The following is a 26755-nucleotide window of genomic DNA, read 5'->3' as shown; positions in this document are numbered from 1 at the left end:
TACTGGCGAGAAGCGCATAATGATCGCCCGATCTCAATCGGTGCACCCCTAATTGTTTTATAATTATGCATGCCACTTTTATGATATCCAATAAAGTAGTTGTACTTTTAGAAATTCATTTTTTACATCAAAAATCATTATTATAAATTAATATAACATGTTAACTGAAACAGGTTCATGGTGCACTAAATGACACAATTTGCCCCAAAAATATGAACATTTATCAGTATAGGCTGGATTTATTTGATCAAAAATACAGTAAAACAATACCATTGTGATGAACCTGACCATTTTAAAGGACTTATTTCTTTTTTGATGTATTTTAAAATGGAATTTGCAGCCATTACTCCATCCTTCACAAATCATTCTAATATGCTGACTTGCTGCACAAGAAACACTGTTTTCAACATAGATAAAATTAAAGAAATGTTTCTTGAGCAAAAATATAAAAAAACTCTTCATGATTCCACATTTTTGACTGGTTGGTAGTATAAAGTTGTAAAATATATCATATTATTATAAAAAAAAAATTGCATTATTAAAAAAAATGCCTGATTTGTCATCTTCAGTACCCTAGATACTATTTAAGAATGTAATACGTTTAATTCATTAATCACAACGTTTAAACTGTGTCTCTTCTCATGCTCCTGTGTAACTTGAATCTCTTCATTTTGTCTTTTCTTTATCTGCTCATGTGACACTACAAGGTCTGCATCTTGGCAAGAGGGATGGCTTTTGTTTATTAAATGAAATGTATTCTTCAACATGTCTTTTTGAAATCTTTAAGTAGTTGGTGTCTTACAGTGTTTGTCTCTTACTTTTTTGTCTTGTAGAAGACCCTGAGGGCTCCGGGCTCGGTGAGGTTCTGGAAGGTCCCAGCGCTCCACCAACAACGGAAGGTCTCCTGCTCTCTGGAGCGGCAGCCCATAAAATGAGGTCCTCTGCTAGGATCTGAATCAGGAAAGGAAGAGAAAAACGAACAAGCTATAAAATGAATTAACATCATGAAAAGCAGGTTTATATTATTATTTAAATAAATAAAAACATCAATTATTCTTTTTATATACTGTATGTATGTTATCTTTTAGCACATTGTCAGTTCTGTCCTCTGCAGTTGAGCTCCTCTGGTGCCAAGTTTACCAGCAGTCCTCTCTGTCCTCTGCTTTTGCGCAGCCATAAATAAGCCTTGGAGGGTGCAATTGATTTTCTCATCCTCTATTTCGTCGCTCCTTTCCTAAATGCAGTATAAATCAGCAGAGCTTGCATGTGGCAAGAAATCCGCTAAAGGTATGAAGATTTTCTACAACAGTTTTTTCAGTTGATCCCTTTCTAAATTGTAACAGTAAGAGTAAATCTTTGTTAAATTAATACAGCTTTGGGGATGGAGAGGGCGGTTAAAAAAAATCAAATTTACTTTGAAGAACCGTTTCTGTTGAGGAACCCCCACACACCCATTTTACCTCATTCTCCTTCATCCAGCCGGCATCTAGTGACAACAAGATGTATTTTCTCTGTCCCACAGCTGCTGAGCTACAAAACTGCACCGACAGTGATGCTGGTCAGGACTGATCATGTTGGAAAGGGATTTCCAGTGGCTCAAGTGTGTGAGTTCAAAGCTATTTCAAAATCACTTTATTAAAATTGCAGCATTTCTCAAATCTCAAAATGGCACATACAACTGGTGTTGTATGGAAAATAATTGCTTGAAGATTTTCCATAATGTTCCTTTTGTGTACCGTGGATTAAATAAAAAAACTGCATATGAAACCGACACAAAGCTGTGTAAACAATCACTAATAAACACTACAGCGTTATTCTGGATCTTCTCAGTGTCTAATGCTCTCTCTCCCCCTTTCTGACTCCAAATATTCTGTTATTGCTGTTCCCTCCCCCTCAAAATTCCGGCATGTGCAATAAAAGAGCTTGCTATAAGCGATTAGGTCTGAGATGAAGAAAATGATTTGTGGGCCACTGCGGAAAGGATGGGGACAGAACAGATAAGGACATTATCACCACCAAATTGTTCCTGGTCAATATTTGGTTTGGTGCTGAAAAAAAAAAAACCTCTTTAAGCATAATTTGCTCTCAAGAAATGTTGCAAGAGCTTTGGGACCAGGTTCAACTGTGTTAGATGTCAATTTAGGAAACTTTTATACCAAGAACTAAATCAGACATATTATTTATTTTTTTTTCCTTTGTTACAAAACAATCTCTCATTATATTCGCAATAGTTTTTTTGTTGGGGGATATTTCACAACTATTTTTTTTTTTTGTGATAATTATGCAAGCTGTGAGTTATTCAGTTTTTGCACATGATGTTGGAACTATGAGTTGAAACTTTGGAGCCAAAGTACATGCATTAAAAAGAGCTCATCTATCATTGAGATGTTTGGCAGAGTTGTGGAATACTAATCTGCGTATGTGGTTGTGCAGGCAGGAATATTTTGGACCTGTACTGACCAACGATTCCTACTCAAGAGATGTTACAAATCATTAATGAAATTCAGTATGGATTTTTATACATGTGTTCCAGAATGGAACGCACCAAATAAATCAATTTCTTTTTCAGTTAGAACTTCAACATTGTTTTTTAAAAAGACATGAAGCCAAAATGCTTTGTGTGATTCTGTTCCCCCCCACCAACTCCATTTCAGATACTTATAAATAATAGCTAAATTAATATGCAGTTGTTTATGCATACACCTTCTGTTTAGAAACTTAAATAAAGCTACAGCTTGTGTGGGTGAAGGTTTTCCGTGAATGAAAAACATGATGTTTACTCAGCTTCCTGCAAAGATAGACTATCAGTAACTAGGATACCAGTCCAGACAGAAAAAAACTTTGAACAAATAGGCCACATTTCAACAATTAAATCTTGATGGACTCCTTGAAAAAGCACCTTTATCACTGGCTGTCCAGCAAATGTCTTGATTGGCTCAGGCTTATGAGCTGCTTAGCAGACGAGCTTTTGCTGCAAAGATGACAGTTTAAGAGCAGAATTACAAGAAAATGCGTACTTCAGTGAAGCTAAATAGCATGTGTCTACTCACACAGTGTTGGTTACACATGTGCACTTATGAGAGCACTTACATAAGGTTGTGTGAGCCTCTGTATGAATGTTGTTACAGTTGTGCGTCATTCAGGAACCATGTGAAACTCATTTGAAAGTGACCATCACTGTGCCCTACTGACACTGAAGCACCTGAAGTACGCACTAAGAAGAGTACTTCACATTATTTGCACTTAATTTAAATCAGAAGGTTACTTTAATCACACAGGTTCATTTACTTGTGTTTAAATAGAGAAACAGCCGGCCAATTTTATTTTATTATTTATTATTTTTAAATAACAAACCTTCTAAAAACTCTCTGTAGTTAATTTCATGAAAGAACTTATAAATGATTAATTTATGTTTTACATTAAATACAAACTCCTTACAGATTGAAGAGTGTTAAGTACTTAAACTGAACATTTCAAACACAGAATCTTAAACTACAAACAGTTTAAAAGGTTTAAATGATAAACCAATCACACACACACACACACATTTATATTTAAGAAATACTATTTTATTCTGCAAGGATGCATTAAATGATCTAAAGTAACAGATCTTACCTACCCAAACTTTTAAAATGGTAATGTAAATATAGTACAGTTTAAGGTTTACAGCATAATGACAGGTAGAAAGCTGAAACAATTAATGTTGCATCATAAATGTTTGTGTGGTGATATAAACAAACATGAAAACATGCTAAGAATATTTCCTATTGATAGTCCTTCCCTTACGAAAGGAAAATATATTTACCAAATATATTTCTTAAAATATATTTTGATATATTGTAATATATTATTTTCCCTTTTTATTTCCTAATATATTATATATTTGAATACATTGATATAATATAATGTAATTGATGTTACATATATTATATAATATATTGCAAAATATACAAATGATTGCTGCTTTCAATATATTGCAATATATAGGAAAAAATAAATATGAAATCCCATATATAAGAATATATGCCTAATATATTACATGATATTTTCCAATATACTGCAATATAATTTTGTTTCATAAGGGTTAGGAGAATGCATGGCTATAAATCTCATTATGAAATATGTGATATGAGTCACAACATCTACCTACAGTTTCCCTCAAAAGAAAAAACTTTATTTTTATGTGTTTAGTGTGCGGAGGTCACTTGGACACCTCGAAATATCTGAAAAAAAAAAAACCCTGGACTTTCTGAGAAAAACAGCATGAGAACATCATGTCCAATTAGCATATGGATGTGTTCATTACCAGACAAGGATTCCAAGCCTTTATCACAGAGAAACAGAACATTATGATTATCATCCATGTACTATCCACAGAGAGCTGGTTGTTTTTACATTTATTCAACAGTAATTGGTTCTGGAAACAACATGCTTTACAACTTATTTAGAGCTTAATAATGAAAAACAAACAGCAATGGCTTAACATAAATCCAGAGCTCATGACTTTATTCATATGGCAAATATATAAATGAAGCTCACACATCCCATTCACCGCTTATTTTACTGTCATCTGCTCCGGAAGCCTGAATCATGAAAGAACACTGAAAGCTCCTCTTTATTTAAATGAGATGTTTGTGATTGGATAATTCATTACGTCAATGGGCTGTTAAAGAGTAAACAGCTACACAGATAGCTCTTTTTATTTGAAAGTCTTTAATGTTAAAAGCTCAACATTTTGCTTTAGGTGTTCAATTCAGATTTTGAGTTAAAGGGTGAAGTTGAAAAAGGGTTTTCCATTGTCGTTGTTGCCAGAAACACTTTTAAAAAAGGTATTTTTTTTTATAATTTACCTAAGCAACAAGGGGTCAACTTGGTTAATAAACAAGCCAAGTAATGAGCACAAAATATGGCAGCAGTTATGTAATCTTCATTCTCTTAATCCCTCAAAACTAATTGCCAATCCCACACACACACATTCACAGTCACTAATGAGCACATTTGAAAAGCCCTCTGACCCATGGCATAACCGCATCTAAAATGGTTCAATATTTAGTCCAAAACACAACTAAAACAATCAATACATTTCAAGAGAGCAAGAAGTGAAGCAGCAAACAACTCTTGAGTAAATAAGCTTTATGCAAATTTGTTCCTTAGCTTAAAAAATACACCCTTCATGAAAAGTCACCCAACATGTAGAAATTATATTAAAAAAAGGGGGGGGGGGGTTTATGTCTTTTCAAAATTGTAAGAAAGTCATGATTTTACAGCATTGGTAAAAGTTGATGGGGCCAGATTTTTCCTCTAAAACCATGCAAAGGAAGTGCTTTCCAAATTATGCCTGATTAAAATCCCAAGGGAAAAAGACTCTCAGAAAGATCCATTCCTGCAGGGTCATCTAGGGTGACCTTTTCAATGCTCCAAAACTGCAAACACACAAATGGTTCTTACTGGTAAACAATAATGCTCCTTACAGGTATAGTTCACCCAAAAATGAAAATTTGATATTTGCCAGGGCCTCCAAGATGTAAGTGACTTTGTTTCTTCAGTAGAACACAAATTATGATTTTTAGCTTTAGTCGTTGCAGTCTCTCAGCCTTACAATGCATAGTAAATGGTAACAAAATCTATGTTGATCTATGTAAATCCAAATTAAAACCTGTAGCTCATGACGATACATTGATGTGTAAAGACACAAAACGATCAGTCTGTGCAAGAAACTGAACAGTATTTATATATATATATATATATATATATATATATATATATATATTACCTCTGATTCACGCAATGTCTGAACTGTTAGAACTCTTGTGAACGCGCTTCAGAGTGGCAAGCGCATGAGGCATTCTTCTTCTTCTTGCATTATGGTGGATCGCAGACTTATAAGTGCATTACTGCCACCTACCTCTCATTGACACTCCTAACTGAGATTGTAGATAGAGTGAATGCTCCACACTCCATCCTAGTAGGTGGCAGTAAATGCACCTAAAGCTGGTTTGCCAGCCGCCATAAAATGTCAAAGAAGAAGAATTCGTAGATAGAGTGTCAATGCTCCATTTGAGAGATAGGTGGCAGTAATGCATCTTGTCTGCGGTCTGCCATAATGCAAGAAGAAGAAGAAGAAGAATGCCTCATGCGCTTGCCAAGAGTTCTAACAGTTCAGATCAGAGGTAAAAGAAAAAAACCTGATATAAATACTGTTCAGTTTCTTGCACCGACTGATCGTTTTGTATCTTTACACATCAATGTATCGTCATGAGCTGCAGGGCTTAATTTGGATTTGGCTGTGCATGATTTTTTTTTACTCTCATAGATTTTGTTGCCATTTACCATGCATTGTAGGACAGGGACTGTAACGACTGAAGCTAAAAAAAAAAACATAATTTGTGTTCTACTGAAGAAACAAAGTCACCTACATCTTGGATGCCCTGTGGGTAAGCAGATAAACATCTAATTTTCATTTTTGGGTGAACTATCCCTTTAAAGCACTTGTGAGACTTATTAGAAATAAAGAAAGTCAATGAACCCTTTCATGAGTAAGTTTTACAATTCTAGTTGAATCCCCAAAGTGAGTTTTTTAGAACATTTGCCCTTATTGTTTCCATGGCGACGCACCATGCATGTCACATGACACACCACAGCCACAATAACACTTTATGACATATGTATCACTTTTCGTTCATCTAATCCTTCTTTATTCAAATATATTCACAGACTTGCTTACCATTTCACCAACCATCTGTTATTCAGATTCTCAAATATTTGTAAGTGAGTATGTTTTGTCATTTAAAAAGCCTTATAATGATCTTGATCTATAACGTGAAACCACATTTGTTTATGCCACAGTTCAGTCTTTTCAGTCAGATTTACAGCACGTGAATTCATCAGTTTCTCACAAAATACATGTAAGTGAGTGGCTGGTGAATTGGGAGAAGAATAGAGTAAACTTTATAGTTACTTACATTATGTATATCTGTCTCGGATATGAATAAAATATGTCTGCAAATTATATTTGAATGGATTGTTAATTCTGCTTCCACAGACATCAGTGTGTATTTTACAAATTCTGAATTATTGTTTTACTAGTATTTCAGTTTATTTAAATGTCTGAAACCTAAAATATACATTATGTGGTTCAAAAAAAAATGTTGTGATATATATGACAAGCGCTGAGTGCATCTGTATCTTGCTCAGTGCCAGCCAAAACATGAAAGCACAGTTTGAATCTGACATTTATGTGACATCACTCAACATTATAAATCCCATATGTAGGACCGACCGTACTCCCAGGGGCACAGAATTAAAAAGCCCTCATGGTTCGCAATATAGTTTTCTGCTCTTAATAGACTTTTTTTTTTTTTTACAACAAGCACACTGATTGTAGCAAATTTGTTTTGCTCTGGCAAATCTCAGAATATTTTTAAGGAGACTTCAGTGTTTTAAGTAATCAGATATCAGCCTACTCAAACATTGATAAAACAATGGCTTTGGCACTGCTCAAATTCCACAGTTGAGAGACAGACATTATGAGAACACTTTTGTCTTCACAAGCCATAAGTGTTTTAGTTGTTTCCAGAACTGTGCTGAGTTACAGACCAGCACATAAGAATACTCACTGACAGTCCAGCACATGCACCACCTGTGCTTCTTTGTCCTTTGCAAAAACATTATGTGGAAAGGAGGGTGAAGAGGATGGACAGCGGTTGTTTATTCAATAATATTACCATACTATATAATGTATAGTATAATGTATAATGTGTGTGTGTATATATATACAAACACACAGACACATACACTATTTAATATTTGATCAAATATACATAAAAATATAAAATGTAGTTATTCATTTATTTAGGTCTGTTGTCTTTATGTCTGCAATTGTCTGTGGTCATTGCAAAACAGTCTCTAGGATGAACAAAAAGGTCAAAGGCAGCAGACACTTACAGCAGAATGTAAACAGGTGTTAAAAATAACTGCAAAGAACACACACACACACACACACACACACACTTACACCTACACCTACATACAAAGTGTACAGAAAGGCAGATGAGAAACTCAATATGTTGCAAGTGTTCGCTTAACACAAATTTTAGTACCCAGATAATGTATAGAGTTTAATGTGTATATATATATATATATATATATATATATGTATATATATATAACCACAGATAAATGTCTGTTGCCATTTCCTAACCTGCAAATGATTGTTTTTCCAAATGTAATGTCAAGCCAGTGCAAAGAGCCATAAACAAATGCTGGCCTCCAGCTGCCCTGTCTAAGTCCATCATTAGCACAACCGCTCTTTGATGTTCATTGTACACAAATCCAGCCCCTCAGGCTAAACTGCAGCAGATTTATGTCAAATGAACCTACAATAATGACCCTAATCCTCTCTAATACTATAATAATGAGGCCATTACTGGAGTTAATCTACTAAATCAATTCTTTATAGGGAATTTTACCAAATAAATAAATGTATACAAATAAATAAATTATGCCAAAGTACAGTATCATATAAATAAATCAATATTATTTTTAAAATATTATATATTTTAGCAATATTTATGTAATGCTGTACATATTATAGAGATTATATATATAATTTAAACAGCATTATGTAATTAAAATGTTATTTTATATTATACATTTGACAAAATAGATATATCATCTCATCTGTCATTAAAGCTCTTGTTAAACTGCTTACCATTTAACATTTTTTATTACCACAAACAAAACATTCCACATTGGTAACCCTCAAAATCTATCATCCAAACATTTAACATTTGTCTCATATTTCTATAAACCATTATATTGAATCTGCAGACCACAGAAATATGCCTGCAAATGAAGAGGAATAGTTTTATGGCCGCATGCTCCTTCTGGATAAAGTTTCATGTGAACGGCCATGTGGTCCTGCTCTCCATTTGGAAACTGGACTTTTTTTCTGAACAAAAAGAGCCGAACTTCGCTGTCCTCTGCTGTACTTTCTCTTCAGGCTCAGCTCTCTCCCTGACTTCACCCGGCCGCTGCCTAACATAAATAAACTATAGCCCAAAAGGGGCTCCGCCTGCGTCTGAAACTCCCTGAGTCACGGCAGCAGACTCTCGTGTTGATGAGCGCTCACAGCGGCCCCTGTGTTGTGCTAGGGTTATGGCAGACAGAACGGCACGGGAAAAAAAGGAATGAGCATGCCAACATAATCACTAGGATTTTAAATGCAAAACAGCATGTTCTGCAGAAAACATCGCTTCAGCGGTACAGTGGCTTGCTCCTCGGTGAACATATTGTTAGTGGAGGAAAAATAGATAGTGAAAAATAGACTGACTTCCAAGTATCTTTTCGTGCTACCAAAAGTTTCCTGTGTATGAACAGACTGCTCTGAAGTCTTCAGCACGTCTGTTTGCTTATTTATAAATTTATTTTGAGGACAATCCCCTTGAAATAACCTGGCCTTGGTCATTGTACATCAGGATTGGGTTAAGACTCAAGCTTTTTGAGACTGTGGAAGAGCTTTAATATCATGTGATTATGGTAATATGAACTGCTCATAGATTTTTTTTATGTTAGGTCTACTGATAAATACGGCAAACAGATAAATAGTATGATAAAGTAACTTTTAGTTTGAAAGTTATCATCGTGCTGTATTTATTAATTTATTTGCATCAATTACCCAAAATGATTAACAAAACAACCGTTCATACTCAGGTGAGAAGTGCATAATGCTTCAAACTTAACAGTTAGACCAGTGCTTCCCAAACCTGTCCTGGAGTGCCTGCCCTGCACTTTTTGTATGGCTGCATCTGAAAACTTATCCAGGTGACTTGCTGCCTCGCTGCCGTATCAGGTAATGACTTTGCAGGCAGTGTTTTTTGCATGAAGGCACCTCATAAAACTTATTTTCGATAGGCTTCTGAGGCAGAGTAATGGTTTAATGACCTACAGCAAAATATAGAGAGCTTTGGTGATAACTAAGTGGAAATGTCATTATTGCAATATTAATTTCTCACTAGAAATTACATAAAAAGTGGAAAATGTTGATCAAAAACATCCATTTACACACAAACTGATCACAGACCGCAACTTTTAGTTGCCATCTTTATTTTTTGGCTTAACTGTCACAGAATGGAACACACAGGATTGTGGGATATCAAAGGCAGCGAAGGATACATCTATGCTGCCTTCAAAAATTGGCCAGATGAAGGCATCTCAGGAGGCAGGAACTGAAGCTAGTATTGAATTCGGATGTGCCTTGATGAGACCTCCTAAGGCAGTATTTTTCAGTTTTCGGATGCAGCCTATGTCCCTCTTATCTAACACACTTGATTCCACTCATCAACTCATTAGTAGAGACTGCAAGAACTAAATGGATGTGTCTGATTAGGGAGACATACAAAATGTGTAGGGCAGGGGTTCCTCCAGGACAGGTTTGGGAAGCACTGTGTTAGACAATAAAATTAAGGCATACATTTGTTTTAAAAAATACGGCTTTGACAGCGCAGGCCTGCAGCGCTGGCAGGTCACTCGCTCTTCTCCACAAGACATCATGTCTTTGAAAATCCAGCCAAAACTAAAGAGTCATGTTTGCCAGAACTCTCTCACAAAAAAGGATCAAAAATATGGCCCCTGTCCGAAGCCATAACTCAAGACGATTACTTCTGTTCTCAATTAAACCACAGCCTGTCCTCAGAACACCTCTGAAGAGAACTTCGTCAGGGCAGACAGCATAAAACAGAACAGATGGACACCGTTCAACAGCGTTTCCAGATTTCTGTCATTAGGATTTGTTTAATGCAAAGACATATTCTAAAATGCTGCATCATTTGAACAATCGAAACCCAGATACACAATGGCACCACCCATCAAACACTTAATAGTGGAAAATATTCAGGGCAAAAGATCTGTTTTATGAAGCTTAGCTAGAACTTTATCCTTAACATGCGATGCCTTAGGTTGCGTGGTAAACCTATGTGCATTTTGATCTAATGTTGTGTTTAAAAACTCCAATGATCGTCTCAGACAACAAACTCTCGTGGCAATTCGTAACTAATAGTGGTGAATTTGTACATTTTCATACAATCTGCTTACACCCCACTGTGGACTTTTATGCTTAGTTTTATCATACAGTTTTCTAAAACATAAATTAGTTGCATTTTCTCATGAGACTGGGTTAATTTGAACAAGACATATTTCATAAGGCAAAAAAAAAAAAAAATACAATAAAATAAAATAAAATTGCACATAGTCTGATGAATATAGTTTTAGTACATCTTTGTTGGAACAGCTTGGAATTTAAACTGAGACTGACACTAAATGCTAATGAATTAATAGCCCTTTCTTTAGTTTAAATTATTATAAAAAAAAAAAATGACACAATGGACATGGTTCTCCACATCACATTTTTCTATTTTCTAAAAAAACATTCTCTCCAAAAGGCAATAAAGCCATAATTTCATCCGTAGTAGTTAAATAATAACTTAATAAACATTAAAAGAGAATAATTCAAACATAAAACCCAAAAAATGAACTTTAGTCAAAGTGCTAAAGTCTGTGCTCCAACTTGGGTCATTAACCCAAGTCATTCACTGCATCTCTGAAAGCCTATTACACAAATGTTATTCACTATAACATATCACTGCCTTGACATCCCATTTAGTTCATCATCCCATAAGCGCCACTGTATCCTGTCCCTGGACTTTGGATGACCACAGTCAATGTGTTTACTTTCAAACAAAACCTATTTAATGAAGGATTGTTTGACTAGACCAAAGCTAAATGTACTGTGTGCACAAAGGTGAATAATCTTGACACAGGCTCAATGATTTTCCAATAATGACCTGGCACAGACATCTACAGTTTCATTCTGTGATCGATGAGAGCCCTTCGTAAATTTATTCATATTACAACTCTCATTTTCACATTTTACTTGAACATTTGCAAAAATTACTTCTAAATCAATCAATGAATCAATCTTAATTGTGTATTCATTTTGAGTATTTATAAATGTATTGTTTTAAATATTATAAAATAATAAATATACAGATTAATTAATATAATATCATTAATAACATCAATAATTATGTATTAGTTTTAAAATTATACTTATGAATTTAATAATTATTTGTTCATTTCATTATTTACAACTAAATAAAGTGAAAATAGCGCTAATTGACAATACATGCCCCCTAACCATCTGTAACTTCCATAAAAATAAATTTTTCTACCATCGGAGTAATTTAAAAAGTATCACCTAAATGCAAAGCCCATTTTTGCAGTAGTACAGCTAACAAAGCAGCTAAAGACATCCATCATATGTACTGTATATTTACATAAGCAAACAATTAACAAATAGGGCAGACTAAATGCATAAACCACCTCATTTCTCCTTGGATAGACTGTAGGGCTGCACAATATATCAAAATAAAATCAGTATCACAATTTGGATTTGTGTGACTGTCAAATGGCCCAGGCAGCCATTAAATTAAATTCATTTATGCATTTTCCAGCATGGCACTACACACGTGTAGCTGACCAGTGTCTGAGAATGCCTTGGTTCATTTACTGTCAATCAAGCCATTGTGAGACACTGACTGTAAATAATTCAATTATTTTTATTAATCTTTTTTTATTTTTCAGTATTATTAAAAAATTTTTTTATTATGTTTAATATCTTTATTTAATAATAATCACAACAATCTAAATTTTATAAACCAATAACCGCAATAAAATCATCACAAGTACTATTTTACATTGAAAATGTGGTCTATGAAAGCTCAAAGAGATTTTTCAAACTCTGAAATGTTACTAAAAGAGATTTGAGATCCAATTATGAATTCACCATTTATTCAAATGTTATGCATTCTTTCCTAGTAAAGCTATTTAATCATCTGGTGAATATTCCTGTATTTATTCATATCAGAATATATTCTAATAGATCGACCAACTTGATTGCAAATTGGCCAGCTTTGGCAAAGTAAAAGAACAAATGATTTTTACATGGATGCGAGTGCAGTACCTGCAGTGAACAGCTCGGATCCTCTTGCGGACACCAGTCCGTTTCCACACAGCAAGCCCAGGTAGAGCAGACTGAGCGAGAGAGAGTAAGCCATAGCTTCTGCTGTCTCCCTGAGGAGGGGAAAAAGAAAAATCATTATCAGTGGTGCTCCCGGATGACACCCCTCTGACAATAATGAGCTGAAACCTCCTGAGAGCCCAGGGCCACTGCCATCTCCACTGCTTTTACAATTCATTTTCTTACTCTTTAATGCCAAAGTGCGTTGCCTGTTACTGTTAATTCTTAGCTGGTCTGTGTGAAACCCTATATGAGGACACCAGAGAATTAATAACCAGACACTGCCTCTCCAACGCTCAGGACTTCCAGTCATACGTGGGTTTGTCATTATCTGTAGGTAACTGAGGGTCTTTTCAGCATGCAGACAATGCGGAGGATGCTTTCACAAACTAATACTCTGCATTTACTGTTAAACTAGAGATTCCATTATAAAATGATGCTAGGCTGACAGAAAAACATTCAAAATGTCAAACATTCATTGTATCTCAGCTTAAGGTTGTGGTGAAACTTCATCTCACACACAGTGAAGCATAAAGAATTTAAACTGGCTCCGACATATATTAGTGCTTGATGTGTGACAGAAATACTGTTGACACATTGCCATCTTTCGTTCTGTGATTTGTGTATTTGGGGGAGCTTTGTGATTTACACTTTGAGCTTGGGTTAGTCTGTCCGTGACCCTTGACTCTATTCCTTTACCACTTTTGGGTCTTATCACAATAATAATAAAAGAGATAATGGTTTGTCTGAAATGGTGATGACATTGTGACATAGTGATAAATTACTGTCACAAGCGTGTAGTCTGAACAGGTTGTATCCAGCTAGCTGAAGAGTAAGGCTAAAAATAAGTAGACTATATTTGTTTGGTCACAGCATAAATTATAGAGAGGTCAGTGGTACTTTGGGACTGATGAGTCTGTTCTTAACAGTCCAACTTAGCCTGTAGATTTATATAGACAGCCTAGACTACTCATATTTTTAAAATGTGTTTCAAATATATGACATCAAATAAATACAATAATAAATACAACTAGCTAATGAACGCTGTTTAGACTGAGCTTGCCTTTATGTGTTTCTGGATCTAGTTTGATTAATGAGGAGTTCTGGCCTAAAACTTGGCTTCAGAGGTATTTTTCTTCTGCACTTGGCAGTGGATTGTTGAAAACAGCACCAGGCTATAATTTCCAAATGTGCTAAAATACATAGTCAGCAAATAACTGGCTTTGTTGCATTTGACCTGTAGCTTCACCCCATCTCATCATCTAACAATGCTAGAATAACAACATTACCCTGTATTTTTGATTTGTAAAATACTTTTATTTAGTATTTTGTATTGACATACACAAAACCTAACTAAGCGAATGATCTACTAAATTATTCAACTCAAATATTTTCTAAAATTATACTGTGAAAAATGTTATTGTATCGTTGTGCATTGGTCTCAAGTCTGGTATGAAAAGATTCAACAAATACACCTCAAACTCGCCTTGATCCTCCCTATTCTTCTCAAAGAGACAGCCCTTCTCAGTCAGTGGAGAGGCCCCAGTACTCACACGAACGCTGCATTACAGCAATAGAGTGAAAAATGTATTACACACCATACTGACAGTCCAGTACTTATTAGGTCTATGAGACTGTATTGCATTTAGTAAAGTATAATTAAGTACTATTATTATTGATAGTATAATAGTAAATGAGTTTGGAAATGTTTGAAAGGCTGCATTTATCTGATTAAAAATACAGTAAAAACAGTAAAATTAAGAAATATTTTTACAATATATTTTAGAGTGTCATTTATTCCTGTGATGCAAAGCTGAATTTTCATCATCATTACTCCATTCTTCAGTGTCACACGAGCCTTCAGAAATCATTCTAATATGCTGATTTGGTGCTCAAGAAACATTTCTTATTATTATCAATGTTGCTTAAAATTTTTGTGGAAATTGTGATACATTTTCTTCAGGATTCTTTGAAATAGAAAGACCAAAATAATAGCATTTATATGAAATGTAATGTGTTTCTTGCTAACAAATAAATAAATAAATAAAAACACCAACCCCATTGAATATTATATTATATTATATTACATTATTTTAGGAGGCATATACAAATGCTCTGCTGTAACATTTCCATATTTCCACCATGTGGAGTGTTTGGAGATACTGTGGGAGGGCCAGTAGGGTCTGATCCCACAAGGGAGTTAAAGAAGCATCGGCAGTCTACACAGAGGACATGATTGTCCAGTTAGCCATGAAAGGGAGGAGGGGGAGGAACCTCCCTTGAATCTGATTGGCTGGAAGATTTTCCCGCTTCTCAAGTTCTTCACAGATTGCTCCAGCACTGCATATTAGGCAATGCTTCTCACCCTTTAGCCTCCAAAATTTCTCTGCAGTTGTTAATACTGCCCATTTGAGGGCTATGACTTTGAAACAAAGCTTACTGTAATGATTGATGTAGCACAGACATTTCCCTATAAGCACACACACATATGAGCATTGTTGTACAGTGGGTTGTGCGAATAAACAGGTCTGTTTTACGTCATTGGCAGTGGATTAGAGGATGACAGCCCATAGTTTGGTCAAATTTATTTGTTGCTTAAAGCATTTAGTGCAAAGCTTGATATAAACAAAAAATGATTGCTTTCAGTGTGGGTTTTAACTGGTCCTTAATATTTCACACACAGACTACAAAGACTCTTAAAACTTTATGTCACATATTTCATTTTCTGTGTTTTTCCGTTCTCCTGCCTTGTTTGTTTCCATGTTTTGTTTTTTTTATTAATTGACTCCACACCTGTTTCAGTTCTCCCAATTAAGTTTCTAGTATAAGTTCTGCGTTTTTTCCCTGGTCTTTGTCTGCTATTATTTTGGTGTACGTGTTGTGCTACCCCAGCTCCTCGATTTCTTCTGTTTGCTTTGTGGATTATAATAAAAGACTGTTATTGGACTACTCGTGTGCCTCCTTAGAGCACAGTTACAGTGACAGAATAGCACACCCTCAAACTAAGTAACAATATAGTGGTGTTTTTATTTCTTTTTTGATTTGTTTCTCCCCTTTGCCAGAATGGATTTACCAGCTGTTAAACTCCTGTGCCTGGAGCAACAAGGCCATTTGAGGAGGACCATACCAGGGACTTTTCCGATTTGGCTCAGCCTGAGTGAGCGGTGTAAGGCACCCCTGACAGCGAACAGTCCCAAGAAAGATTTTGACACTTTCATGGAGTGAATTCTGGAGAACAACGGATCTCCATTCACTGTCAGCCCCACTCCCGAACCAGAGACCAGCCAGCCCTCTTCCCGCTACACGGAGCAAATGCCTAAACCCACCACAGATGGAGATCCTGAGCCTGCCGCGACACTTGAGTCAACGTGCATAACAGCTACTAAGCTGATTGTCGCACCGGAGCCTAAGCCTCAACACCGATCTGACCAGCTGCGTGAGGCGGCAACATCACCTGTCCCCAAGGGAGTTTTGGTGGAGATCGAGGGCTTGGAGGGGAGCCACACTCACACTCCTGCTACTGAGGGTGAGCTGCAGCCGGTTTCTTGGATAAAGTATGAGGAACTAATGGACATTTTCAATCAGACTTAATAGACTGGTATGGGGAGGTTATACCCAGTTCTCCTCCGCTGGTTCCATCTAGACCTGAATTTCCTGGGTCTCCGCTGGTTCCGCCCAACTCCTCCGGAGTTCCCTCCGAGCGTCCCTCTCCAACCTCCTCTTAAGACCAGTCAGTTTCTCAGCCCCATCTCCGTTGGTGCCTATCAGTCCCTCAGCTCACCCTCAGTCAGTGCCATCTGTGTGCGCCACTTCCAGTCTCCAGCTCTGCCTTTGTGTGATGATCCAGTGTTTCCACCTCCAGCCTTCGAGTCCTGGAATTCACCTTGGTCCTTCGGCCCATCAGCTTTGGATACTAGCTCCCTCTTCTCCACCATGGCCCATCTTCCCACCAGCTCCACCAGGCTGCCTCATCCCTTCGGCTCTGCCTTGGTCAGTTGTTGACCATCCGCTGCCTCGGGACTCCACTTCTCTGTCCTTCTGGCTCTGTCACGCTTTTCCTTTCCTTCAGCTCCACCTCCATCCTCAGTCGCTCTGGCTCCGCAGTGGTCTTCTGGAGCCCTGCCTTAGTCACCTGAGCCTTCAGCTCGGCCTTGGCCATCCAGATCCATCCTGGGCTCCTCTTCTGCCAGCTCAGTCTCCTTCAGTCGGCCCCCTGGTGTTGTTAGCCCTTCCTCCTCCATGGCTCCTCCCCCCATCGACTCCAATGGGGGTCGCTATCCTGGCTGGTATCTGGAACTCCACCTGGCTCATCTTCCTCCAGGTTCCTCTCATCTACTCCGCCCTATGAACTATGCCATTTCCCATAACCTGCCTCATGCCTGCCTCCTGAACCCCCATCCTCTCTCTTCTTGAGTCAGTGCGAGGACACACTTTTCAGGGAGGGGGGCAAAATGTCACATGTATAATATGTTTTGGTTTAGTTCTCTGTGTTTTCATTATCCTGCCTTATATGTTTCCATGGTTTTTGATGAATTAGCTCCACACCTGTTTCAATTCTCCCAATTAAATTTCTAGTATGTGTTCTAAGTTTTTTTCTGGTCCTTTGTCTGTTACTATTTTGGTGAACATGTTGTGCTTCCCCAGCTCCTTGATTCCTTGTGTTTGCTTTGTGTATTATAATAAGACTTATTGGACTACTCCTGCGTTGTGTGCCTCCTTAGAGCACATCTACCATAATATAATTAAGGGAAAAGATGCACCATTAACACTCTCTAGATATCAGTGCAAGACACATAATTCAAACAAATACACAACTCAAATAATGTAGTAAACCGTAATATAAGCAAAGTTCACTGTCTGTCAATTTCAATTACATACAACTCTATTAAAATAGTATAGTGCTTGGATGCATTTCTACTTAAATGGATGACCTTTAATGCAGGAGAAAGGTCAGAAATCAGAATTTTCACATTTTCAAACACAAAACTTCTGAATGCTGACTGTTGTAGGCTTCACAAAATGAACTAATTTAACAAGTCTAGAGCTCCGGCTAACAAGCAAGAGAGTATATCATTCCAGTCGGGCCAACATCCAAGTCTAAATGAATAACATCCATCCTTAGCAGTGAGTAATGCAAGCAGAGTTTACCATTTCAAACCTGTTGATCTCTGCTATATAATAAACGTCCAGAGTCACTGAGTCATACTCTGTTATGATGGTACACTCCAAACAGGAAGTAATACTAAATCTGTGTGCTTGGTCGTAAATTGCTCTTAATAGCACCTATTTAGCAACTTTATATCAGCACTCAGACAATCAAGCAGAGATTAAATCTGAATGGCTGAATCTATGTGCACTAAGACTAAAACCACTATACATTTTTCCAGTTCTTCCTAGCTCAATCATGCTGTCAGCACATCTAGGATGTAAAACAAAAATGTAGGCATCTGAAACTACCGATGATATCAGTATATTACCATGAATGTTGGTGGATCTCAGTAGTATCCAGTGCATATGTATTATTGCAGCATTGTTAATATCTCATGAATTTACAGTTGTAATCTAATACTAGCATCATCTTCAAATGTCATTAGTGCATTACTTACACCTCACAGCATTTAACTTATGCAGAAAAGAGGATATCAGAGAGGATTCAACCTTTCCTATTCTGATTGATTTAGTCTGAAGACTATATGCAAAGTTCAAAGGTGACATTCAGTCACCCCAGTTGCTCAAGCAAGCAAACAGTGTGTTATGGTGAAACAAGCACAGAACCTCGTGTAAACAATTATACATGTATATACATGTGCACAGGGAAAAACTGCATGTGCTGCAGTTTTGCTGGAGAAAAGGGGGTTTTAACTTGGTTAGACAGGGGTTTAACACTTCACTGGACTGTTCAAATAGAGATTAAAGTGGGTTCCTGCCAGCAGCAGCACATGAGAGTCTTTTTGCTTTGTGTTGGCATTCAGTTCTGGCTGGTGAGACCCGATCGTCTCTGCCGCTCCTATTTCACAAGGGCAGTGGAAAAGCCTGGGTCAGCAGAGCAGGCTACTGGAGGGGGACGGATCTACATTCTGCCGAACCGCGTGTGTGTGTGTGTGTGTGTGTGTGTGTGTGTGCAACATGCACGCATATGTGTGTGAGGAGAGAAAACTGAGTTTTATGATACTGACTCCAAACAAGGAGGGAGAGATATCATGATTCCAACACCCGTGGTAAACTGAGGTCAATCATGTTTGTGCAGAGAGTGCTTGCAAACCTGTTTGTGTTGCAAAGGTCTTCGAATGTCTAGACGTTTTTCACAAAGAGTCAAAAGCTAGTACACTGTAAGGCTTAAACCTTCATATTCTGATATACAGAGTTTAACATTTAAGTCACATCTAAAAGTGCATTCAATATTTTTGTGTTATACACTGCTGTTCAAAGGTTTTTAGAGTGCTTGAACTGAAGTGAAAAAAATCTTTGATAAAGAAAAGTTTCTTTACTCTCTTTTTGTACAATTAAATTGTTACAGGGGTATTAGTAACTTACAATGTTTTTATTTAATTCACATAAAATTAGTGGTGGGCCCTGGGCCGTTATCAGCATTAACATGCTGCGTTAACGCGAGACTCTTTTCGGGCGATACAAAAATATCGCCGTTAATCTATTCTCAAAGTTGGGTTGGGAGATGGGTCTATACTAAGCAAGCTATGATGACTTTCACCTTGATATTTTATATATGCTCTAGTGCCGACAAATACATAGGAAATATGTCAAAATATCCACCTTAGAAATTATGCTCGAAAAAACTGTCAGGTATTTCTTAAGTGAAAGTAAACAGTTGAGGAAAAAAATTCTATGTGTATTATATTGGATGCGTTCATGGTCTCTTAAAGTGACCGCGCCTAATTTAGCTACTGGCTGCTGTAATGTTAATCCAAGAAAATGAAAATGAAAATCACTCACTGCTCTTGACTAAAAATTATTCAGACACCAGATATATTTTTGATATATATAGCAAAACTGTAATAATGTTAGAAATGTTGAAGGTGTCTGAATAAATGTAGGTTTGACTGTATATTTCATTTTTACATTGAAGACTATCCAGTGCTTTTTTACACTTAATTATTTAGTTTCTGTACCTTGACACCTACAAACTTGAAAAAAAACTTAAACATTGTGTAAATAGCACAAATAAATAAAATAAATAACAAATTAAGCAATTTCAAACCGGGCCCACTGATACAACCTTCACCGGGTCCCCGCTGACCCCAGCTACGGCTCTGCTCACGCCTGTTTCACTCATACTCCGTCCGTGTGCGTTACGTATTTGGTGCAGCACGGACTCAATGTGCTTTCACACAGGACGCGTTTGCAGTCCGCTACTCGGTACGTAAACGATCGCTGCACTGCTGCAGACGCAATGCTCTTGAAACACACCTGGAATCCATTAACATGGGTGCGTAAAAAAAATATGCAACGCATACGCACTGCAGATGGAGTATGTGTGAAACAGGCGTACGGTTGTTTGCACCTTGTGCATTGTGGAATTAGTTTACAGCTTTTTCAAGCACTTGGTGGTGCATTTTGGAAACAGGAGATGTACATTTCTAATGCATCACCTAGCTTGATAAACTCCTTCTCAAAGACTTATTGTTTGTCAATTTTATTTGGGTAACACACATATTTTGAATGCCGTCGGCAGAATTCGAATGAGACATTTTAATCTAGATTAATCTAGATTAACCTAGATTAATTTCAAGATCACAGTGAGATTAATCTAGATTTAAAAAATTAATCTATGCCCACCTCTACATAAAATACAAAGTCAGTCATATTAAAATATTTGGTACCCATATCTGGTACTTAAGTAAAGAGACAGATATTTATGCAGAATTAGATTACACTATATTTTGCCCATCGCCCATTATAGATCAACTAACAATCTATAAAGGTGCAAAATGAATTTACTTACACATACTGTATTTGAGAATCTAGATATTTCATGATATATTTTATAAATATTTTGAATAAAATAAAAATGTTATAAAACCCCTGCTGAAAAACAACAACAGACACCATTACAAAATTTGTAATGGTTTTTACTAGCTATAATAGGACTTGTATTGGTTTTACTGGAAACTGTAATGAGCTTCATTCACAGATGCATTTCAATCTGGAACTCATGACCTTTCTGTTTAAGCATCTGTAAAATGGGAACTTTGATTGCAGCACTTTTACATCTCTTTGTTCAGGATTTTGTAGAATTTAACAGGTAATGTCATGGCAGCTTGGAAATATTAAATGCAGGGAGTCTTGGATTTACAGCCTATTTCAATGCCATTTTTGTCTGAAAATGTGTAAGTGGTTGTTAGAATAATTTCTGATTATTTTCTGTGATTTTGAGTTTTTAGATAGTCGAGCTTGCTTAATTCATTAGTATTAGAATTCAAAGTGATTGAAGTTATTACTGCAATATTCAAAAGTGTTATCAAAGTGCTACATATTAAATCTTATTTTACATCAGAGAAAAAAAGCACAGAATAATAATATGCAAAATTAGAAGACTCATTTTTTTTAACAGTAAAGAAATACCAGCTTCTTTATATTTTCAGACCTCAAATGGACTTATCTGAAGGGCCCTCAAAACTGCGGAAAACAGCTGCATGACAGACGCCACGTGCATAAATCCAGCTGCCACGCTAATTCATAACAGGAATAAACAGCAAATGTGTCCATTTAATTCCCGCTCTGATTAACTTGCAACTCTGGCCTTAATTTAACCAGGGTAATAAATATTTTCAAACACTTTTCGCAGCCGATAAGCCATCCGAGGCCCCTTATAAACATATACGTGCGTAAACTATTTATGTCTTACTCCCTCTTACGCTGAGAAGTTTATACGACAGAACAACATCAAATGAGAAACAACAACATAAAGATTACTACTTATCAAAAGCATTTTTATATGCACACACAGCACGCAAAATGTGCTCGATTTCCCAAACTGTTTACTGCCCTGTGCTCCACAACCTTTGCACACCCCTTAAAACCAAAGCGTAGCCCAACTAAAACACTTCAAATAAAGACGTTTAAATGCATATCATGCAAGAACACTAGATAAGAAGACAGCGAAACTCACTCAGCTCCAGATAAGTTGTCCGCGAGCAAAATCTGTTGAGAATTTTTACTTTTTCAACAGTTCGTTCATCCGGATCAACAGACTTGCGTGTAGCGGGGCTCTCGATAAACTCCGCTTTTAAAACGATGCAAAAACAAGAAAAACTGAACAAAAACGTGGTCAAATCACACTGAGAAGTCACCCGAACATTTTTTCGGGAATACCGCCTGAACGCGTTGAACGGTTTTCAGGGAATAACGCGTTGTTGACAGTTATTTGTTAATAGGGAGCGGGGGGCACCGCGCGTATCTTTAAGGGTCTCACGTTGACTGCGTAGCACTTCAAGTCTTAAAAATTTAGTGGTCTGGTTCACCCAGTGGGTCTGGTGTCACTGGCTCGCGCCCCCTGTCGACAGATATTCGAGTCCTCAAAAGCCTGGCGCGAGCTCCGAAATATAGCGGTCTCCCACGCGCTGAGCGCGCGCAACATCCAGACCAAACACTCGTGCCGCGTAGAATCGAACGAGTTTAATCACTACACATCATCGCAGAGAGTTTCTCTCTGTTGTTTTCGAAAGTGTCGACGGTCGCTTTAACGCCGTATTTGGCCAGTTTTGAGAGAGCCAGCGTTTTTTTAGGAAGTCACTCTTTTGGTTGTTTATTTGGGAGAGAGCGCACTGCTTACGCGTTTCAACCAGTTCATAAAATACATCCAGCTCAGGGCACTCTTTTTGTCTATTATTAGGGAGAGAGAACACAGGCTGCTCTTTTTGGTTATTATCTGACAGTCTTTCATTCAGATTGGCCACTTTTGTTCAGTGGTCACTCTTTTGGATCACTATTTTGGATAGAGAGCAGATTGGCCACACTTTTCAGTCACTTGCTCAGGATTTTTGAGCAAGTCCAGATTTTGTCAGTTATTTTAACTTATCCCCACTTTTGGTTTCTTTGTAAACTATGAACACAAATTAAGTGCCTTTTTGGTCATTTTCAAGATTGGCTCAAAAAGTACTTATACTTGAAGAAAGTGCATTGGACATTTAAACATTTAGATTTTAATTTTTTTACTGTGACATAAATTTTGGGTTTTATGTGTTACATCTGTGTTAATGAATTGCAGATCAATGGACCTGGTGAGGACAAATTTCTTTAACTATATTAACTTGCAATCTAGAGAGTAATGACAATAATTGTAGAGCAGTAATATTTATATAGGATATTTATATTTATGTAGTAAGAACTTCTGGAGGAAGTTATGGCCTAGTGGTTGGGGAGTTTGACTCCTAACCCTAGGATTGTGGGTTCAAGTCTCGGGCCGGCAGGACCACAACTAAGGTGCCCTCGAGCAAGCCACTGAACCCCCAACTGCTCCCTGGGTGCTGCAGCATAAATGGCTGCCCTGTGCGTGTGTACACTTTGGATGGGTTAAACACAGAGTATTTGTACACTTTGGATGGGTTAAACACAGAGCATCAATTTTGAGTATGGGTCACCATATTTGGCTGTGTGTCACTTTCACTGAGAATATTTTGTATTCGTCTTCTCTAATTTGCAGTGGAAGAATAGAATCCAAAAGTCTGAACAGCTAAAAATGACCTCATCTTTACTTTAGGTCAGAGTTTGTCATATGTCTTTTGTCATGTGAGCAACCTTTTAATTACTGGACTTGGCTTGAATTGAGTATTTTTACATCTGTTTTTTAGACTTTGAGAAACCTTGCGTGCTTGAATCAAATTAGACGTCCTCAGTTTTCTTGTCAGCCTTAATTCTGTTTCATCATTCATGATCTCAAATGTGAAAGGATGTGCTATACAGTTCAAGGTCTGTATGTTTTAAATGAAGCTTGCCTCTCTGTTTAATATGAATCAATGCAAGGGTTGTGCTTTTAATACAGTCCTCTTACCCATGTGTCTTAAAAATATAGCAGAAATTCAAGGTTTTTTATATATATATCAATCTTTTAAAAAAGAAACTATAACATGTGAAGTGGGATAGCCCTGTAGTGAATGTTGATCAGAATTTAGAAGGACAGTTCGTTGAAAGGGGCCCATTCTTCACTCCCACAAGTGCCTCAGTGAATGAGAGTGAAAAAAAAAAACCCAGACACTTTACATTAAATGAATGTGGCATGTGAACAAAGCTCTTGGATGACAAATTGAGTTTCTGACTTCTATCTCAGCAAACTTCAAACTTGCCCTTATATTTTATCTCAATAATGTGCATTTCAACATATCTAAATTACGGCCTATGCTCTCAGTGTCAAATGCAGAAATGTTAATCCATGCATTTATGACCTCAAGGTTAGATTATTGTAATGCTTTATTGGGTGGTTGTTCTGCACGCTTAGTAAACAAACTACAGCTAGTCCAAAATGCAGCAGCAAGAGTTCTTACTAGAACCAGGAAGTCTGACCATATTATCCCGGTCCTGTCAACACTGCACTGGCTCCCTATCAAGCATCCTATAGATTTTAAAATATTGCTTATTACTTATAAAGCCCTGAATGGTTTAGCACCTCAGTATTTGAATGATCTCTTGTTACATTATAATCCTCCATGTCCACTGCGTTCTCAAAACTCAGGCAATTTGATAATACCTAGAATATCGAAATCAACTATTTGGCGCCTAAACTCTGGAATAACCTACCTAACATTGTTCGGGAGGCAGACACACTCTTGCAGTTTAAATCTAGATTAAAGACCCATCTCTTTAACCTGGCTTACAAATAACATACTAATATGTTTCTAATATCCAAATCCGTTAAAGGATTTTTAGGCTGCATTAAGTAGGTAAAACAAATCCAGGAACACTTCCCATAACACCCGATGTACTTGCTACATCATTAGAAGAATGGCATCTACACTAATATTAGTCTGTTTCTCTCTTATTCCGAGGTCACTGTTGCCACCTGATCCAGTCTGTATCCAGATCAGATGGTCACTGCAGTCACCTCGATCAGTATGTATCCAGACCAGATGGTGGATCAGCACCTAGAGAGGACCTCTACAGCCCTGAAAGACAGCGGAGACCAGGACAACTAGAAAAGACCTTGTCTCAGAGGACCATCAGGACAAGACCACAGGAAACAGATGATTCTTCTTCACAATCTGACTTTGCTGCAGCCTGGAATTGAGCTGCTGGTTTCGTCTGGTCAGAGGAGAACTGACCCCAACTGAGCCTGGTTTCTCCCAAGGTTTTTTCTCCATTCTGTCACCGATGGAGTTTCGGTTCCTTGCCGCTGTCGCCTCTGGCTTGCTAAGTTGGGGTCACTTCATCTACAGCGATATCGTTGAATTGATTGCAAATGAATGCACACTATTTAAACTGAACTGAGATGATGACATCACTGAATTCAATGATGAACTGCCTTTAACTGTCATTTTACATTATTGACACACTGTTTTCCTAATGAATGTTGTTAAGTTGCTTTGACGCAATGTATTTTGTTTAAAGCACTATATTAATAAAGGTGACTTGACTTGATCTATGTTATTGTTAATCGATTTTATGTCAGGGTCAAGGCCACAACCCCGAATGTACATACATTTAGCATTTATATTGCAACACTGCCAGTACTGTGCTAATCATTGTTTTGAAGCTGATTTTTTTACTGATTTGAAAAGAGTGTTCAGCTACACGCATTAGGTTAAAAAGTTGGAAAATAAATAGCTGGGAAGAAAACAGCCTTTGGATGGACTTTGAAAAGTGGTATGAAACAGAAATGCTTGTAAGATCCTTATTTTTCACACAAAATGTGGCCTTTTCTGGCTCCAAATAAAGTGTAATTCACTTTGTTGGTGTCACACCAAGCTAATGTGTATTTACCTCAGTGTCAGTAGCTAAGTCTCAATTGGATTAGAAGGCTGTTGTGCAGCCTGTCGGCTGGATGGACGCAGCACTGATTTTAAGTTCCCCGAGGCATGAAGATAACATAATTTTTATAAGTTGTTACGTAATTGAAATGACAGTAAGGTGTAAAGGGAAACGAGAAACATCAGATTATTGGACAGGAATAGAGACAGAATGTGTCCTCCATCCACATTTAGCAGATCAGCTATTACCTTTTTTTATAGGTACATAAAAAATGCCTCAAATACTTTCTTATTTTTATTTTTTTAAATCTGTTCTAAGAAATGTTGGCCCATTCTACCAATCAACAGTTAAAGCAGAACTGAAATCTAGATCTGGTTCTCAAAGGAGTAGCGGTTAAAGACTGTTATTTTTTTATTTTTTTTTTGTGGCTCTTTCCATGTTACATAGTTACTGTACATAAATTATTTTAACACTTTGCCGCGAATCTAGTCACTTGAATTATTCACTCAACTGAAATGGTCAAAAACGCTGATTCGTTCAGGAATGAAACACCACCATTGTCTGTGTCTGAAATCGCATACTGAGTATGTACTTCTTTTGAATAAGTAATTACTTTGTGCTTCACTACCATTCACCAATCTTCTCCCGTCGCTTGGATAGTTAAGTCAAAGTGTCCATCAGATTTAGTATTTCATCGGCAGAGTTTTATGAATACTATGAATTCAGACATATTCTTTTCACTTACTGTTTTTGGCCTATTAT

The 26755-nt window shown here is 37.1% G+C and overlaps 1 protein-coding gene across 1 annotated transcript in view; it reads right to left on the bottom strand.

Moving 5' to 3' along the window:
* Positions 1-22645, bottom strand: part of LOC113096320 (growth hormone receptor-like) — a 28642-nt gene extending 5997 nt beyond the window's left edge. The window contains exons 1-3 of the mRNA XM_026261660.1: positions 22203-22645; positions 13019-13128; positions 819-951 (exon numbers count right to left, since the gene is read on the bottom strand). Coding sequence (XP_026117445.1) covers positions 819-951; positions 13019-13112 — 227 coding nt within the window. The 5' untranslated portion in view covers positions 13113-13128; positions 22203-22645. The remainder of the gene's footprint in view (positions 1-818; positions 952-13018; positions 13129-22202) is intronic.
* Positions 22646-26755: the final 4110 nt, after the last annotated feature.

Source organism: Carassius auratus, unplaced genomic scaffold (assembly GCF_003368295.1).
Source record: "Carassius auratus strain Wakin unplaced genomic scaffold, ASM336829v1 scaf_tig00215912, whole genome shotgun sequence".
Taxonomy (NCBI): Eukaryota; Metazoa; Chordata; class Actinopteri; order Cypriniformes; family Cyprinidae; genus Carassius; species Carassius auratus.
Note: the sequence above shows the minus strand (reverse complement) of the source record. Positions and strands in the feature narration are given on the sequence as shown.